The 19,352-nt window shown below is 43.0% G+C and overlaps 1 protein-coding gene across 1 annotated transcript in view; it reads right to left on the bottom strand.

The window, feature by feature from the left end:
* LOC109870503 (serine/threonine-protein kinase BRSK2-like) overlaps positions 1 to 19,013 on the bottom strand; it is a 30,586-nt gene extending 11,573 nt beyond the window's left edge. The window contains exons 1-16 of the mRNA XM_031805199.1: positions 17,745 to 19,013; positions 16,582 to 16,676; positions 16,138 to 16,223; positions 15,415 to 15,555; positions 14,747 to 14,863; positions 14,615 to 14,648; positions 14,300 to 14,368; positions 13,799 to 13,945; positions 13,271 to 13,302; positions 12,943 to 13,107; positions 10,489 to 10,586; positions 5,187 to 5,340; positions 4,900 to 4,960; positions 3,392 to 3,659; positions 663 to 711; positions 387 to 510 (exon numbers count right to left, since the gene is read on the bottom strand). Of these exons, the coding sequence (XP_031661059.1) occupies positions 387 to 510; positions 663 to 711; positions 3,392 to 3,659; positions 4,900 to 4,960; positions 5,187 to 5,340; positions 10,489 to 10,586; positions 12,943 to 13,107; positions 13,271 to 13,302; positions 13,799 to 13,945; positions 14,300 to 14,368; positions 14,615 to 14,648; positions 14,747 to 14,863; positions 15,415 to 15,555; positions 16,138 to 16,223; positions 16,582 to 16,676; positions 17,745 to 17,829 (1,725 nt within the window). The 5' untranslated portion in view covers positions 17,830 to 19,013. The remainder of the gene's footprint in view (positions 1 to 386; positions 511 to 662; positions 712 to 3,391; positions 3,660 to 4,899; positions 4,961 to 5,186; positions 5,341 to 10,488; positions 10,587 to 12,942; positions 13,108 to 13,270; positions 13,303 to 13,798; positions 13,946 to 14,299; positions 14,369 to 14,614; positions 14,649 to 14,746; positions 14,864 to 15,414; positions 15,556 to 16,137; positions 16,224 to 16,581; positions 16,677 to 17,744) is intronic.
* Between the last annotated feature and the right edge of the window lie 339 nt (positions 19,014 to 19,352).

The raw sequence follows: 19,352 nt of genomic DNA on the forward strand, positions 1-19,352 counted from the left end.
CAATCTGGGAGGACTTCGCCTTATAATAAAAGTGATAGCCATTGAAAATAGTGGAAGGCTGAATTTAAATCTTTTGGGGATGGTTTGTCTTCGGGGTTTCGCCTGCCATATCAGTTCTGTTATACTCACAGACGTTATTTTAGCAGTTTAGGAAACTAGTGTTCTTAGAGTGTTCTCTATCCAAATCTACCAATTATATGCATATCCTAGTATCTGGGCCTGAGTAACAGGCAGTTTACTTTGGGAATGCTTCTCATCCGGATGTGAAAATACTGCCCGCTACCCAAGAGAGGTTAACTGACTTGCATAGTTAAATAAAGGTTCAATAAAAAATCTATAAAAAACATGACTAATTGAAGATGTTCAAAGCGGAACCAGATACTTACAGAGAGGAAGGCGTGGACGATGTCTGCTTTCACAGAGCTCAGCGGCTTGTCTCTGATCACCACAAAGATCTGCTCCTCCTTCTCCAGGCTGACGAAGTTCCCAAACCACGACTTCTTAGCCAGCCTGATGGAGCATGACACACAGAGACAGAGAGACAGAGACAGAGAGAGACAGAGAGACACACACAAACTCATAGTTATAGCGAGGTAAAATTAGTCAGTCCTCGGCCTAGGGCATCTAAGAGGCATGTTCATAAGTGTGTGTCTGTGACTTACTCAGGACTGGACTCAGGGGTCAGCCTGGACATATCCTCTGATGTGGGCACTGAAAAAAACAGGTCAATAGTTGATTTATGGGGTTGACAGGACGTGCATTTAGTAATGTATGCTAATTTGCTCAATTTCAATTTGATTAAATGTTAACTATTGCTATTAGTGCTGAGCGATTAGTGCTTTTTGTGGTCGGTTAGGCTTCTGTTCGGCTATTAAAAATCCTCACATTCAAAAAAATCTTTTAACATGAAATACATTATGAAATGATTTTAGAGCTTTTTAATGGAAATTCCAAAGCTCCAAATAGTGAACCTTCAATTTCCAAAACAATGACAACATTAATTGTCAGGTCCACAATGGGTAGACAATAGCAGCCAGCCAGCCAGACAACCATCTAACTTTATCTCTGTGCTCCCCATACTGTACTGTCTTTGTCATCCTATTTAGCTAGGCTAGTAGCTAGCTGGCTAGAAGCCTATGTATTCTGCAGAGATGTATGCAAAATCATTTTACTTGGTCTTCAAAGTAAATAGGCATATACATTCAAGACTGCTAATTACCAACTACTACAACTATCAATGGGGTAGTGCTACCTCACAAACTGTCTCTATCCCTCTTTGTTGTTGTATTGTGTACACACCTCTCTCATGTGTTCTGTGTAGGCTATCTGTCTCTGTCCAAGCTGGGAAGAACAGGCGCAGCGGATTAGGGTCACTGTAGTTAATTACCATTTTTCTGGGCTGAACTAGGTTGAATAATGAAAACTACAACTGCCTTCAGCCCAGTGTCTCACATCGTTCTTGACTTAATTGGGGCATTTCCATGATGATATGTTGCTGATGCCTGACAGATCTTACAACGCCTGGATAGATATTTTAGGTATCAGCTAATCACATCATATGTTATAACAATTTGTCAGTCGATGACACAGTCGATAATATTGCACACAACCATTCGTTTTTGCGTTGCTTTGCCTTAGCTGTGGAACGCGCCCAATTTCTCTCGTGAATGATTGGCGTGTTGAGCTCACAAAAAACTAAGTCAGATTTATTTCAGCTTTTATTTCTTTCATCACATTCCCAGTGGGTGAGAAGTTTACAAACACTCAATTTGTATTTGGTAGCGTTGCCTTTAAGTTGTTTAAATTGGGTCAAACGTTTTGGGTAGCCTTCCACAACCTTCCCTCAATAAAGTTGGGTGAATTTTGGCCCATTCCTCCTGACAGAGCTGGTGTAACTGAGTCAGATTTGTAGGCTTCCTTGCTCGCACATGCTTTCTCAGGTCTGCCTACAAATTTTCTATAGGATTGAGGTCAGGGCTTTGTGTTGGCCACTCCAATAACTTGACTTTGTTGTCCTTTAGCCATTTTGCCACAACTTTGGAAGTATGATTGGGGTCATTGTCCATTTGGAAGACCCATTTGCGACCAAGCTTTAACTTCCTGACTGAGATATTGCTTCAATATATCCACCTAATTTTCATCCTATTTTGTGAAGTGCACCAGTCCCTCCTACAGCAAAGCACCCCTACAACATGATGCTGCCACCCCCGTGCTTCACAGTTGGGATGGTGTTCTTCGGCTTGCAAGCCTCCCCCTTTTTCCTCCAAACATAACAATGGTCATTATGGCCAAACAGTTCTATTTTTGTTTCAGACCAGAGGACATTTCTCCAAAAAGTACGATCTTAGTCCCCATGTGCAGTTGCAAACCGCATTCTGATTTTTTTTATGGCGGTTTTGGAGCAGTGTCTTCCTCCTTGCTGAGCGGCGTTTCAGGCTATGTCAATATAGGACTCGTTTTACTGTGTATATAGATATTTTTGTACCTGTTTCCTCCAGCATCTTAACAAGGTCCTATGTTGTTGTTCTGGGATTGATTTGCACTTTTTGCACCAAAGTACATTCATCTCTAGGAGACAGAACACTTCTCCTTCCTGAGCGGTATGACATTGTTTGTACAGATGAACGTGGTAGCAGGTGTTTAGAAATTGCTCCCAAGGATGAACTAGACTTGTGGAGGTCTACCGTCTTGGCTGATTTCTTTTGAATTTCCCATGATGTCAAGCAAAGAGCCACTGAGTTTGAAGGTAGGCCTTGAAATACATCCGCAGGTACACCAATTGACTGAAATGATTAGCCTATCAGAAGCGTCTGAAGCCATGATATAATTTTCTGGAATTTCCCAAGCTGTTTAAAGGCACAGTCAATTTAGTGTATGTAAACTTCTGACCCACTGGAATTGTGATATCGTGAATTATAAGTGAAATAATCTGTCTGTAAACAACTGTTGGAAAAATGACTTGTGACATGCACAAAGTAGATGTCCTAACCGACTTGCCAAAGTATAGTTTGTTAACAAGAAAGTGGTTGAAAAATGAGTTTTAATGACACCAACCTATGTGTATGTAAACTTCCAACTTCAACAATATGCACGCACCCCTGTTCCGTTTATTTTTTGAATTTTTTTAAACAAGTTATTAAAAAAAAATGTCAGATTGGTTAGAGGGATAATAGAGCCCTGAGTACCAGTCCATTAGCGACCTGATGATTACTAGCGAGTTGGGTATTACTAATGCATGTCCAGAGTGCATAAGAGGAGATTTACCGTGACGTAGAATTTTACTGCGGCCATGACTCATGACTGCTGGTGTGCCGGTAATGCTGTCACCGCAACAGCCCTAACTGCAACTTCCTTTAGGGGAAGCACCTAAAGAAACCTTGTGACCTCTCACCCTGCATCTTGCGGCGGTGGAAGCGGGGCGAGCCCAGCAGGTTGTTCTTGAACGAGTTGAGGCGGGTCCTCCAGTGGGCGGAGCTGCTCGCTGCCATGCCGCCCCCTCCGGGGCTGGAGGGAGGAGTCAGGGACAGGGAGCCCACCCCTACGCCTCCCTCCACCCGCAAGGAGGAGGACGAGGAGGAGGAGTTTGAGGGAGGGTTGGAGGAGGGGTGGTGGACGGGGGTGCCCATGGGGGTTGGCAGCGGAGAGCCCTGGGGAGTAACCTGCGACACAGAGTGGGCAGAGTTGGGGTAAAAGCTCTTAGTGACCGATTTGAGCATGGAGGGCGAGGGGAAGAAGAAGCGGGGGATGGGCGAGAGGAGGGGCGAGGGCGAGCAGGAAGGTGAGTTGTGGATGGGGACGGACATGATGGGTTGGAGGTGGGGCTGGCCGCCCTTGGTGGGGGTGGGCAGGGTCTGGGTTTTAGGGTTCTGCGACGCTTTGGGTTTGTCGAGCGCTCGGGCCGGCCGAGAAGTGGTAGCCCTTCCTGGTTTGGATGGGTCCTTAGTGTGAGGGGTGGCGGAGGTGACGTCTGATTGGCTAAACGTGAAGACGGGGCTCTGATAGGACTAGGGGAGGGGTGGAGGATTGGAAAGAAACATTGAAAAATTGAAAAAGGATGGAAATGAGTGTTATGGGTTATGACAAAAGAGTGCTTCTTGTATGATGGTGAAGAAACTGCACTGACAGTGTGAGCTATTTGTATAACTAATTGAAAAATCATTAGTTCTGACTGTGAATTCAATCATTTATATTCCAACCTCACTTTTATTTAATAATTTTAAGCTAACATATTAGATAACCCAGTACACAAAAATCCCTCCATGTCAGAAACAGTATGGAAGACAAACACTACAAAATGGCATAAGCAATACATTATGACTCTGTTCTGTGAACTTCCTCTTTCAGTAGTGATGCTATGACTGTGGTAAAACAGGGGTTCTGCTTTTGCTGATCCAGAACAGAAACAATTTAACCAGTATGTTGACATTTTCACAACTTCTCTAATTGAACAAAAAGCTTAAACCAACAACGACTTCCAATGATGACCAACTAGAGGAAGGCCTAAATATATATTTTTTAAATTCTGCAAACCAAACATGTTACTTGATGCGCTACAAAATGTGCATCTATCAAGTTGGTGGAAATGGTAGAAGGTGTAGAGAAGCAGAAAAAGAAAACATGACAAAGAAAATCCCAATGAGTAAGAATTATTCCGATAAAGAGTGGTGTTATTACATGTAAAATGGCTCTGAATGATCAAGAAGCTTGAGTGAGATGGACAATCTCGGGAAGGAACGCTAAAGCAATGTTAATGCATTTTCAATCAGCCATAAAAACCGAATCTTTGAGCATTGCAAAACAATACACTGACATACATCTGAAAAGACAGTTCAGAGTCAGCTTTGTATACTTCATCACTTCAGAGTTGATGTTAAAAGTGTTGGCCAACAGGCCTCTTACCCTGGGACTGCTGAGAGGGCTGGAGGAAAGGCCGGTGGACGCCCCACTGACTGAGCGAGACCTGTAGAGGGGTCACGAGGTCATAAGGTTAAATGTCATCATCATAGAGGTGAAGAAAAGGTCATTATTCCACCATTAAGTAGGTCCACTGTTGGCTTATTTACTAGTATATGTATTATAATCTATACTCTGTGTATTCTATGTGGCTAGAAAAAAATTTGCTTGTAGAGTAAGCATGTTCAGTCTTTGTGTGTGTTTCTGGACTGTGTGTGTGAGACCCCCAGTACCTCTGGCTGTTTGCGGCCGTGCCCAGGGCCCTGCGTGGTGGGGTGGGAGACCCCTGCTCGGTCACACTGAACACCTCCAGGCTCTTCCTCTCCGGGTGGCAGCGGCTGTGACGTGTCAGCATGGGAGAGTCCACACGCTTACGAGGGGGGTCCGCTGAGGGACACCAGGGTGGAGTTAGCACAGCATGCAGTAACACCAACCCCAACTTCCCCTTAAATCGGATCATACCACGTGCAGTCAGGTCCAAATTTGACACCCTTGATAAAGATGAGCATAAGAATGTATAAAATAAATAATACCAATACTGCGCTATATTGTATGCTCCCCAAAAAATTGAAAAGTATATTATTTTATACTAATATAATTGCTCAAAGAAAGATTACCTGTTAAATAATGTTTTTTTCTCGAAAAAGATTGGGGTCAAAATTATTGTTTTCAATAGCTCACCTTGACAGGATAATGGCACTGAGCCTTTTCTAAAATGTTTTATGAGATTGGAGAACACATCGGGAGGGAACCTTGACCATTTCCTCCATACAGAATCCTTCCAGATCCTTGATATCCTTCATCTGCGCTTATGCATTGCCCTCTTCAATTCAAACCACAGGTTTTCAATGGCATTCAAGTCCGGAGAGATGGCCATTGCAATATGTTGATTTTGTGGTTAATTAAAAAAAATTAAGAAGTGTGGACTTTGATGTTGTGCTTGGGGTTATTGTCTTGCAGGAAGATCCACTTGCGGCCAAGTTTCAGCCTCCTGGCAGAGGCAACCAGGTTTTTGGCTAAAATGACCTGGTACTGGGTAAAGTTAATGACGTCGTTGACAAGGGCCCCAAAGATCCACCACCATATTTTACAGTAGGCATGTGTGGCTCCGTTGGTAGCGCATGGTGCTTGCCATGCCAGGATTGTGGGTTCGATTCCCATGAGAGACCAGTATGAAAATGTAACCACTCAGTACTGTAAGATGCTCTGGATAAGGGTGTGTGCTGTATTACTCAAATGGAATGTATGGGGTTATTATTACCCCATTTTCCAATTACATTCTTGTCTCATTGCTGCAACTCACCAACGGGCTCAGAAGAGGCCAAGGTTGAGTCATGCGTCCTCTGAAACAGGACCAGCTAAACCACGCTCCTTAACACCCGCCCACTTAACACAGAAGCCAGATGCATCAATGTGTTGGAGGAAACACTGTTCAACTGACAACAGCTTAAAGGGAGCCCGGCCTGACACAGGGGGTTGCTAGAGGGGCCTCACCCCCGGCCAAACCCTCCCCTAACAACGCTATGCCAATTGTGCGCCGCCCTATGGAACTACTGGTAACAGACGGTTGTGACACAGCCTGGGATTGAACCCGGGTCTGTAGTGACACCTAAAGCCAATTAGACCGCTACACCACTCGGGAGGTGCCTTTTTCTGCATCTTTCTATCGATACAAAATGAACCACTGGTGTGAATGGCCAAACAGCTCTATTTTCATGTCATCCAACAAATGTAAACAGCATTGGCATTTGGATTGGAACCGGTGCTATGGTCAAATGAGAGGAAAATAAAGCTCTTCGGCCACGCACACCAGGTAACGCCATAAAATAATACCTTCCCATTTTTTTTAAACATACAATATAGCTCAGTATTTGTATTATATATTTTATACCAGAGGTGGCACCACAGGTTCAAATGTGGTGTGGCAAAATTCGTACGTGTCTTTTCTGGGGCCTGGAGTTTTTTCTGATCTCATGACCTGGTCAGGTAAAACTCTGGGTCCTACTCATAGACTATGACAAAATATTATTATTATAGACAGCTTCCCTTTTCTTCTGTGCCATGACTATAGGGCTTGTGGTTTTCTTGTTAGGTCATTTTAATTCCTACGCTACGGTGGGTCAAACCCTTTCAAACTACCACAAACTTTGTTATTATTCATTCTGAATCTGATATCAAAAGAGCTAGAGACAACAACTTCAACAAACAACATAGTTTGGTGAACTATAGCAGGGCTGAGCATTATGCAAAGAATGGTTACAATGTCTTTAAATATGATTTTAACTCTATATACACACAACGTTAAGCAGTGGACTTTGAAAAATGTAAAAGATAGACAGGTTTCAATGTTGAAAAGTATTTTAATTGTATGTCATAAAACCTATTATTTGTTTGTCTGACTACAGCACTCGTCTGCAATTATTAATTATTTACACTTTATGTAAGAAGGCAGGTTTACATATACACAGTAGAGTTTATAACAAAACATGTTTTATGTGTAGCCTAAGTCATAAAACCACTAAACTTGTGTTGTTGTCCTGGTCTCCATCTGGCCCACCAGAGGTTGGTTCCCTGGCGCGCACTGTAGGAACTGATTTCCTGTCAAATCCATATATTCAATCTTAAATCAACTACTTTCAACATATTCATTAAATAATAACCCCCTTTTCATTAAGTAGATTTTATTGAACGTCATTCATTCTATTGCAATCTATTCTAACCAAACCTGCATTACCAGTTCATATCAGTAAGTGTCACTAATGCACTAGCTAGTCAAAAAAGACTGACACCATGATGGCTGCCTGTCTGTATTTGTGAAAGTTATGGTAGTAACCATCAATAAATTCTCTCTTTCTGCAATTCTGTTATGGTTGGAAAAATGTGTGCATATTGTCTGTGTTAGACTGCTCTTTGGCAGAATGTGTAGGTTTTTTACGTTTAAGACTGTGAAATTTGCACCACAAACACCAGAGGTGGAAATAAAATAAAAATTCCAACATTACTGGACTGACATCTCGCTGACTAACCTTTCAGAAACTTCAGTACGGCCTTGGATAGCAGCAGTAGGTAATTTAATCTTCTTTATCCTGCGCCAAACACATTTATTCAGTGAGTCTAAATTGTGAACGTTAGCTGCTGGCTACATTATTGCATTAACCTAGCTAAATACTGTTAGCTATCTAGCTAGGCTACTAAAGCTAACATTAGTAGTTTTGTTAGCTAGCTATATATTGGGTCATTCTAGCTAGTTTTAGAGAATGACTAAACTGATTTTATTAACACATACCTTGTTTCCCATGGAAATGTGTGTTCGCTCTCTCACAAGGCAGGCAACCAAGCAGGCAGGTGAGGAGCGTGAGCGAAGAAAGAAACCAAGTGCAGAGTCAAACAACAAGGTGCTGGTGCAACCAAACCTAGTTGTTGAGAGGCGGGGTTGATGAAGCTCTGTAGGCTGCAGCTAGTAGACCACTGTGACTGACAAGCTAATCCACTTGTAGCTGCGAGTTTGGAGGTTGCATGAAATCTCAGGAACAGGTTTGTACTCACTAGATAAAACAGAGGCAAACGGGATGAAATTGGGGGAGGCACCAGGTCAACTTGTCCAATAAGAAACGGCTGCTTTCTATCATGTTGCAAAACATTTTTCTAAATGTTTCTATGACGTGAACTAATGAATATGTCTGGTAAACACGTTTGGTGCTGCTGCTTTGAAAGTGGTGTGGCAGATTGAAAAGTACTGGGGCAAATGCTGTGTTGCCACACGTTTTCCAGCAGCTCTGTTTTATACAGTATTTTTGCTCATCTTTATCAACAGTGGCAAACATTTTTTACCTGTCTGTACATAGTAACTAGAGGTCGACAGATTAATCGGAATGGCCGATTAATTAGGGCTGATATCAAGTTTTCATAACAATCGGTAATCTGCATGTTTGGACACCAATTATGGCAGACTGACTACCTGTTATGAGAGTGCAGCAAGGAGCCAAGGTAAGGTGCTAGCTAGCATTAAACGTATCTTATAAAAAACAATAAATCTTAACATAACCACTAGTTAACTACACATGGTTGATGATATTACTAGTTTATCTAGCTTGTCCTGCGTTGCATATAATCGATGCGGTTAATTTATCATTGAATCACAGCCTACTTCTCCAAACGGGTGATTTAACAAGCTCATTCGCGAAAAAAAGCCCTTTTGGAGCACCAATGTGTACCTAACCATAAACATCAATGCCTTTCTTAAAATCAATACACAAGTATATATTTTCAAACCAGCATATTTAGTTAATATTGCCTGCTAACATTAATTTCTTTTAACTAGGGAAATTGTGTCACTTCTCTTGCGTTCTGTGCAAGCAGAGTCAGGGTATATGCAGCAGTTTGGGCCACCTTGCTCGTTGCGAACTGTGTGAAGACCATTTCTTCCCTAACAAAGACCGTAATTAATTTGCCAGAATTTGACATAATTATGACATAACATTGAAGGTTGTGCAATGTAACAGCAATATTTAGACTTATGGATGCCACCCGTTTGATAAAATATGGAAACGGTTCTGTATTTCACTGAAATAATAAACGTTTTGTTTTCGAAATGATCGTTTCCAGATTTGACCATATTAATGACCTAAGGCTCGTATTTCTGTGTGTTATTATATTATAATTAAGTCTATGATTTGATAGAGCAGTCTGACTGAGCGGTGGTAGGCAGCAGCAGGCTCGTAAGCATTCATTCAAACAGCACTTTTCTGCGTTTGCCAGCAGCTCTTCGCTGTGCTTCAAGCATTGCACTGTTTATGACTTCAAGCCTATCAACTCCCGAGATTAGGCTGGCAATACTATAGTATCTATTAGAACATCCAATAGTCAAAGGTATATGAAATACAAATGGTATACGAGAGAAATAGTCCTATAATAACTACAACCTAAAACTTCTTACCTGGGAATATTGAAGACTCGTGTTAAAAGGAACCACCAGCTTTCATATGTTCTCATGTTCTGAGCAAGGAACTTAAATGTTAGCTGCTTACATGGCACATATTGCGCATTTACTTTCTTCTCCAACACTGTGTTTTTGCATTATTTAAACCAAATTGAACATGTTTCATTATTTATTTTAGACTAAATAGATTTTATTGATGTATTATATTAAGTTAAAATAAGTGTTAATTCAGTATTGTTGTCATTGTCATTATTTCAAATGAAAAAATAAAAATGGTCCGATTAAATCGGTATCGGCGTTGAAAACTCACAATCGGTCGACCTCTAATAGTAACCCTCTCATAAATACAAAAAATATCCCTATACACACACAGACAGCCCATACATGCACCCCCCCCCACACTGTCAGACACCAAATTGAGCAGTTTAAAAAGTGGGTCCGGGTAGTGTGCATGGTGTGCACACATGTCAGTGGAGAAGCAGGAGAGCGGTACACGCCCAGACACAGAGACGGGGGCAGGAGGAAGACAGTAGACCAGACAGGGGTGGAGAGTGTCAGTGTGGTCAGTGGCTCGCTCCTGCCACCTAGGGACTCACCTACGTCATTTCGGGGCGGCAGATCTTCATCCTCGTAACTGGGGTAACGCTCCTTCCTGTCCAACAGGAGATAGTAGATCATCTTCTCCTGGTTGTCTCTGGGGGAGGGAGGGAGAGGGGGAGGGGATTTGGGAAGTGCTCAAAGAAAATGAAATCCTATCTTGAGATATGCAGTTGAATGTTCTCAAATCATACATTAAAGGCCCATTGCAGTCAACAAAGTGATTTTCCTATGTTTTATATACATTTCCACACTACGAAGTTGGAATAATACTGTGAATTTGTGAAAATGATAATGCCCTTTTAGTTTAAGCGCTGTTTGAAAAGAGCACCTGAAATTTCTGCCTGTTTTGGTGAGATAGAATTTGTTAAATGAGTTAATAGACCAATAAGAAAGAGTTCCAAACCGCTCTGCCAATAACAGATAGTTTTCCCTCCCCACTCAGACCACTCCCAGAAAGTCATAGCAAAAATCTTCGCTTGAGATATTGCGCTTCGCATAAGCTATTTTAGTTTATTTTTTAACCATTTTAATTCAAAGCAATCACAGTAAGGTACTTAATTGTTACCCAGAAATTAATTGATTTTAATACTGAGTCAAAGGAAGAATGTGTGTAGAAATTTGCACAGATTTCAATTCAGGAAATCTCCCGGGTGGCGCAGTGGTCTTGGGCACTGCATCGCAGTTCACGCCCAGGCTTTGTCGCAGCTGGCCGCGACCGGGAGGTCCGTGGGGCGACACACAATTGGCATAGCATCGTCCGGGTTAGGGAGGGTTTGGCCGGTAGGGATATCCTTGTCTCATCGCTTTAGTGACTCCTGTGGCGGGCCGGGTGCAGTGCACACAAACCAGGTCACCAGGTGCAAGGTGTTTCCTCCGACACATTGGTGCGGCTGGCTTCCGGGTTGGATGCGTGCTGTGTTAAGAAGCAGTGCGGCTTGGTTGGGTTGTGTTTCGGAGGACGCATGGCTTTCGACCTTTGTCTCTCCCGAGCCCGAACGGAAGTTGTAGCGATGAGACAAGATAGTAGCTACTAAAACAATTGGATACCACGAAATTGGGGAGAAAAAGGGGTGAAATTTAAATAAATATAAAGTCGAGTAAGGCAGCAAGACGCGAGACTGGTTACAAACAAGGAGAAATAAGACAAAAAAGGGAGTTCCACAAGAAACTAGAGCCTCTTTCAAGCACAATATATCTGATATTCAGCACCACGGATAGAAGTCAGCTCAAATCTGACATTCAGTGTCCCAGAGCAGCGGCCACAGCAGCTGTCTGGTGAAGTTGCAGGGAGCATCGCATCTTGTACAGTAAATATGCCTCAGGAGTGATACTCCTGGTGATACTAGTTTTTGATTTAAAAACCTCCAGTGAATAATTGAAATACCCCACACAGATACACAAGTGTTATAATGAAACAGGTTTGATTATAATCAATATTTATTTTAGTGCTTTAAGTGTTTGTTTCTTTACTTTACTAAATGAGAAACTTGCCCAGACAGGCCTAGTCTGCAAACTTTCAGCAACAGAAACTTGCCCAGACAGGCCTAGTCTGCAAACTTTCAGCAACAGAAACTTGCCCAGACAGGCCTAGTCTGCAAACTTTCAGCAACAGAAACTTGCCCAGACAGGCCTAGTCTGCAAACTTTCAGCAACAGAAACTTGCCCAGACAGGCCTAGTCTGCAAACTTTCAGCAACAGAAACTTGCCCAGACAGGCCTAGTCTGCAAACTTTCAGCAACAGAAACTTGCCCAGACAGGCCTAGTCTGCAAACTTTCAGCAACAGAAACTTGCCCAGACAGGCCTAGTCTGCAAACTTTCAGCAACAGAAACTTGCCCAGACAGGCCTAGTCTGCAAACTTTCAGCAACAGAAACTTGCCCAGACAGGCCTAGTCTGCAAACTTTCAGCAACAGAAACTTGCCCAGACAGGCCTAGTCTGCAAACTTTCAGCAACAGAAACTTGCCCAGACAGGCCTAGTCTGCAAACTTTCAGCAACAGAAACTTGCCCAGACAGGCCTAGTCTGCAAACTTTCAGCAACAGAAACTTGCCCAGACAGGCCTAGTCTGCAAACTTTCAGCAACAGAAACTTGCCCAGACAGGCCTAGTCTGCAAACTTTCAGCAACAGAAACTTGCTCATTCCGACCTAGTCTGCAAACTTTCAGCAACAGAAACTTAACATGGAACAGGCAGTTTTTTTTTATTTTTAAGATCAGGTTTTAACATGTATTCTCCTGTAGATTTTAATGTAGCCTATTTCAGATAGTCCCAATCTTTCCAAACCCATCTATTTCCGATTGAAAAATGTTACATATGTATTTGTTTTTTGGGGGGAATCTATAAATAGCCAGGGAGCCGCAGTTGCAGACCCCTAAGCAAGACAAAACAATGGAAAAACTAGAAATTAAAGAGAAGAACCTGGACACACAGATGAACAGACACACACTTACTCTTCACACTGCAGGTTGCACGTGAGTTTCCCGCTGTCTCTAAAGCAGCCCAGAGAGTGCATGCTGTCCAGCACGTCCGGGTCCAGCTCGGTCAAACACAGGATGCGCCCCATACACACATGCCTGGGAGGGGGCTGCTCGGGACATGGCTCGTTACGACCCGACCTGAGACAAACAAACACGCAGACAGACAAACAAACAGATACATGCGCACACACACAATACCCCCATGTTAGTGACCCAAAACCTGGGCACAATACACAACGTTTGACATCTACTTCAAATTCTCAATATAATTCAAAGGCAGACAGAACTGATCTATGCTTACTGATACCAGGAGTGCTTCTGGACGGCCTCTAGCTGGAAGGGCGAGAGGGCAGATGGAGCAATTAGGCCAGTCTGTTCACACACAGATGGCTGCTAGCACAAGGTGTAAACAATTCCTGCTTGGCCTGACTTTTGCAATTGGAAAATACATCCTCATCAGTTTTGCACACATTTTGGGCATCTAAATCTTATTTAGTGTGCCCCAAATGGCACCCTATTCATCCCCAAATGGCTCCCCCTAACCTACCCCGACCCGCCCTGTCTCTTATCTTGGGATGGCAGGTAGTCAATGGTTAGAGCGTTGGGCCAGTAACCGAAAAGTTGCAAGATTGAATCCCTGAGCTGACAAGGTAAAAATCTGTCTTTCTGCCCCTGAACAAGATAGTTAACCCACTGTTCCTAGGCTGTCATTGTAAATAAGAATGTGTTCTTAACTGACTTGCCTAGTTAAATAAAGGTAAAATAAATAAAACAATTGTCAGTGTTGACTGCTCCCTCCCCTCTGCCTCCCTATCCCCCTCTCTTGTACCTTAAGTCTCTTGTCGGGGTCAACCTCGATCATGCCTTTGAGCAGTGCCTGGCAGTCTGGTGGGATGAAGTGAGGCATGTGAAACACCCCGCTCTTCACCTTCTCAAGGAGCTGACGTAGGTTGTCATGGTCAAATGGTAGGGCGCCCTACAGAGAAGAGAATGTTACTGTTAAATAAGCCCTTTTACAAAGAATGGGAGGCAGGACTACACTTACGAACACGTAGGGCTGGTTTTCCGTACAGATTAAGCCTAGTCCTGGACTAAGAAGCAGCTTCAATGGCAAATCTCCATTGAACATGTCTAGGACTAGGCTTAATCTGTGTCAAGGAAAGCAGGAAAGCAAGCAGTAATGTTGGGTCACAAGGTTATAACCCAACTCCATGAATACTAAATTCCAAATTGACCCCTAGCACCTCCACCCAAGGCCCTCCTGTAGATCTGAAAGAATTGGGTAGGTGTTAGGGCATAAGGCAAAAAATATCAGAAGATACTTTCTCACCACCAGCAGAGCAAAAAGGATGACTCCACAGCTCCACACATCTGCCCTGCGACCATCATACTTTTCTCCCTAAGAGAGACAGATGGAGAGATCAGAGAGAGAGAAAGAGAAATCAAAATGTGAGATCAAAATGTCAACTATGCAACAACGGTTAACTATCCAACATGTATCTTTCCCTACTTACACATTGTTGGTAATAGCAAACTCAAATACTTACATTTCTTATGTCTTACCAATCATTACATTTCTATCTCACTTGGTTAAATGATCTTAGCCACTTAGAATTATGAAAAGGGAAGATGATCAGGAACCTACCCGGATCACTTCTGGACAGGCATAGTGTGGGGATCTGAAATGGGTAGAAATGAGGCATTGAGAAGATGTAAGCATTTAACCAGCACATAAGACCCACACACGCACACCCGCACGCACACACAGCATACTCACCCACAGCTGGTCTCCAGCAGGCTGTCCCCCACCTGTAGGGAGGCCATGCCGAAGTCTGCGATGCGGATGTTGTTCTTCTCATCCAGGAGCAGGTTCTCCGGCTTCAGGTCTCTGTGACTGTAGGATGGAGTGAATAAAGTAGATTAGAGAAGAGCAGGATAGAATACATTGGAATATCATTTATTAGTGAGATATTGAATGATCAACGGATGTAAGTACAACACTGAGACCGCGGATGTATAGAATATAATTACTTCATAATTAAGGAAGCATAAAGACATTTAGACCCCACCAGACCATTTGATTGAGCCTGCCTGTCGTGTTATATGGCCGGAGATTGCATTTCTGGACCATTCCAGTGGTCCCATTGCACCAGGCAAGCTCAATCAGGTGCCGCTAATTTACTTGAAAGAAGAAAAAACTGATACAAATTGTTCAAGTGGGCAATCCCAACTGTTTCAGGTTTGTTGTGCATTTATTGAAAAGATAGGATCGTAGAGGAAAGACAGGAAAGGAGGTAGGAGGTGGATGAGTCAAAGAGCAGTTGGCCGGATTCGAAACCATGCCAACTCTGGCATAATGTGTGCCAGGGTCAGCAGCTCTAACCACTCAACCACGCAGGCTCCTCACAGACTGACAATGATTTTTACATGAATGTAGTCGTTTACCAGATAGAATGACTGTGACAGAAGTCCAGGGCCGATATGATTTGTCGGAAGAATTTCCTGGCCTCTTTAGGTGTCAGCCTACCTTTCTTCACCAGATAGTCAAATAACTCCCCACCTGACACATGCTCTAACACCAGGTACCTACACACACACAGAGAGAGAGAGAGAGAGAGAGAGAGAGAGAGAGAGAGAGAGAGAGAGAGAGAGAGAGAGAGAGAGAGAGAGAGAGACGGGAGAAAGAGAGAGAGAGAGAGGGACAGAGAGAGAGAGAGAGTAGAGTAGAGTAGAGTAGAGTAGAGTAGAGTAGAGTAGAGTAGAGAGAGAGAGAGAGAGAGAGAGAGAGAGAGAGAGACAGAGAGGGACAGACAGAAAGAGAGAGATAGAGGGTGATGGGTGGTATAGATGGGGAGAGAGAGGGGTGAGCGGAAGAAATTACAATGAAAGGGGTGAAGGTTGGGGAGAGAGAGAGGAATTGAGCAAGCATTTCAAGTGGGTTGAATCCTAACCTGAGGATAGGCCTGTGTAATCAGGATTTTTGAATAGAACATACATTGAAGTCAATAGGAGATTTGATAACAGAAATCTACACAGACTTCAAGAGACAGACAGAGCGGATTAATACAGTCCTTTGAGTAATATTTACACATCACACCCACGGGTCTAGAACTATAGGGTACAGGCAGAACAGAGGGTCGCTCCTGAACGTACAATGAATGAACTCACAGGTATTTGTTATTCTCGTAAACGTCATGCAGCTTCAACACATGCGGATGCTCAATCAGCTTCAGGATGGCAATCTCCCTCTCCACCTAGACAGAGCGGGAGAAAGAGAGGGGTAGAGGGAGAGAGAGAAGAGATGGGGATAGAAAGAGAGGGGAATATAAATAGAGAGGGGGAAGAGAAAGATATACAAATTGTAATTTGAGAGGAATTTACATTCCAGTGTTCACTCTTAGGGCATACTTGATGAAACGTGTCTTGTTACAGAGTGAGAAAGCCAATGTATGCATATCATTTCATTACAATTGGAAATTGTGTTTACTATGTACATCGCCTATTGTAACTATTGCAAAGAGACAGTTAATCATGAAATTGTCAGTCTAGAAAAGTAGGCATCATACTGGGATATCCTTATTTTCATCATGATTATTATCATCAACGTCTTACCTTCATCAGAACAGACTCTGACAGCTTCTCCCTGTTGACTATTTTGATGGCCACCTTCTGTCCTGTAATGCAGTGAACTCCAAGCTTCACCAAGCCTGAGAGAGTCACATGTTCACCCTTTTAATATAAGTATTATGCATTCATAACACAGTCACAAAATATATACAGTCACCGGCCAGATTATTAGATACACCACCCCATTCACGAAAATGGATCGTACCTACCGACAGTAAGTTACGTGGCAGTGGCTTGCTATACAAAGCAGGCAGACAGGAATCGAGGAATTCAGTTACTGTTCGATTAGAATGAGTTAGAATGAGAAAAACAAGTGACCTAAGTGACTGAGTGCGGTATGATCGTTGGTGCTAGGCTTGCCGGGTCCAGTATCTCAGAAACGGCCGCCCTCCTGGGCTTTTCACGCATGACAGTGCCTAGGGTTTACAGAGAATGTCGAAGAAGAAAAAAATACATCCAGTCAGCGGCAGTCCTGCGGGTAAAAACAACTTGTTGATGAGAGGTGTCAAAGGAGAATTACAAGAATCGTGCAAGTTAACAGGCTTGCCACAAACAGACAAATAATGTCTCAGAACAACAGTGGTGTGCAGAACGGCATCTCTGAATGCACAACTCGTCAATCCGGAAGGGCTATTGCAGCAGACGACCACCCCGGGTTCCACTCCTATCAGCTAAAAACAAGAAGAAACAGCTCCAATGGGCACGCCATCACCAACACTGGACAATTGAGGAGGAATCCCAGTATATGTTGCGTCATGCTGAGGGCAGAGTCAGGATTTTGATGTAAGTAGCATGAGTCCATGGACCCATCTTGCCTGGTGTCAACGGTACAGGCTGGTGGCGGTGGTGTACCGCGGTCCAATCTGCAGCAACTGTGTGATGCCATCGCGTCAGCACGGACCAACTTCCCTGTGGAACATTTCCGACTTGTATAATCCATTCCCAGAAGAATTCAGGCTGTTCTGGGGGCAAAGGGGGTCCAACTCTGTACTAGATGGGTGTACCTAATAAACGGGCCGGTGAGTGTATATTACATCCATCTATTCACCCACCCACCTGTCATCCAGCCCTCCATCCCATGATAAACCCACACAAACACATTATTATTTACAAGTGAGCCACTTTGAGCCGAACAATTCAGAACTCACCTGTCTGGCCCTTTCCCAGTGTTTTTTCCATTCGATATGGCCCAACATATTGAGCTGTCTGACTTAGTGACAGTTCCTTACTCATACTGCTCTAACTATTGACTACAACTTATAGTGACCAATGTTGATAACTAGCTCTATATCTTGGTGAATTTCACGAATTATTGTCCCCAAATAAAAAAGGAAGTCTGTATAACAATGGCAAGTAATGGTTAGGAAAAGATTGATATGCTACTTTGAGATGTAGACCTATAACTCCAGTCTGAGTTAAAGGCAGGATAAATCCTGAATTAAGAATTGTGGGATATATTTCACCTTCCCAGACAAAACCTACTACCTCCACTGATTTGTGAGGTTTTACTTCTTAGTGAATATAGACCGTTTTATATTGAAACTGAACAATCAACAGCTGAGTAAATGGATTGCCGACACAAATATCATGTTATGCACTAGCCTAAACTCAAAATAGCGACACCTATCATGATAACAAGTATGACAAGATTGATTACATGGTTGGCCTATATGTCAGTTTTCAGGTTTTAACTAGCTTCGTTTATGATACATTGGTCAATCCACATAGCATAACAAGTACTAATAGCTATTTCAGTTTGACAGCAACAATCATTTATAGATATTTATCAACGTTCGTGTTGACTGCACCATTTCTTGTCTATATTCAACCTGCTACATCCATTCATCCAAACAATGTATTGCAACATAAAACGTCCTTATAGTTCAATGCAGACTGATGTAAATGGTATTCACTCTCAGGCCGGTTATCACAAGTGGAGCAGCATGTTTTCTTCCCGAGTTAGCCGCACAAGTGCTGCCATACACTGTGGTTAGCCTGTATCTATCCACGTCTGTCAAAATCGGATCATTTTGAAGTTTCTTTGTAAAGTGAAAATATATGTTACGTCCAACAGCTACATTGTAGCGATTTGTTTTGAAGAAAGATGCACCCCTTGCAAAACAACCATCTTTACCGTATCACCCCCTCCCTCCCTCCCTCTCGCTCTATCACTGCCAGTAGGCGTATCACAGCATCTTCTCTCTCTCCTTTGGCGTGTCTCCCTTGCCGGTTCCAATTTCAATGATTCAACGATTTGCTAGTGAAAAATAACTACATATGTATTGACATTTTACTAGATATACTCATTTTTATATAATTGCACACGTTGCGTGAGAGGGCCTCCCCGTGTATAGTCCTTTTGCTTTTCTTGCCGTAAATCGATATATTCTCTCTCCTCTTCCTTTGCCTTATTTGCATCAGCATCCGGGTCCCACTCCCTCCGCCCTTCCCTCTCATCTTCGTCAAATACGCGTCTTTCTCTCAATTCAATGGGCTCTCTCTCTCTCTACATTCAACACATACACCGTATGCGCGACTGCCTTTTTCAAGCACATTTTCACGGAATAAATTCTTACCAGGATTATAAAAATAATCTTTCTTTGCACCATATTTCTCCTTACTGACCTAATGAACAACATACCTATTGTATTGGACAATTACACTGTTTTGTTGCATGTCGGTGGGTTTGTTATTATTTGTTAACAGTCTAACTTTAGTCCGTTCCCTACCCGGGCTCGAACCAGGGACCTTTGCAC

The sequence above is a fragment of the Oncorhynchus kisutch genome, linkage group LG25 (assembly GCF_002021735.2).
Source record: "Oncorhynchus kisutch isolate 150728-3 linkage group LG25, Okis_V2, whole genome shotgun sequence".
In the NCBI taxonomy this organism is placed as follows: Eukaryota; Metazoa; Chordata; class Actinopteri; order Salmoniformes; family Salmonidae; genus Oncorhynchus; species Oncorhynchus kisutch.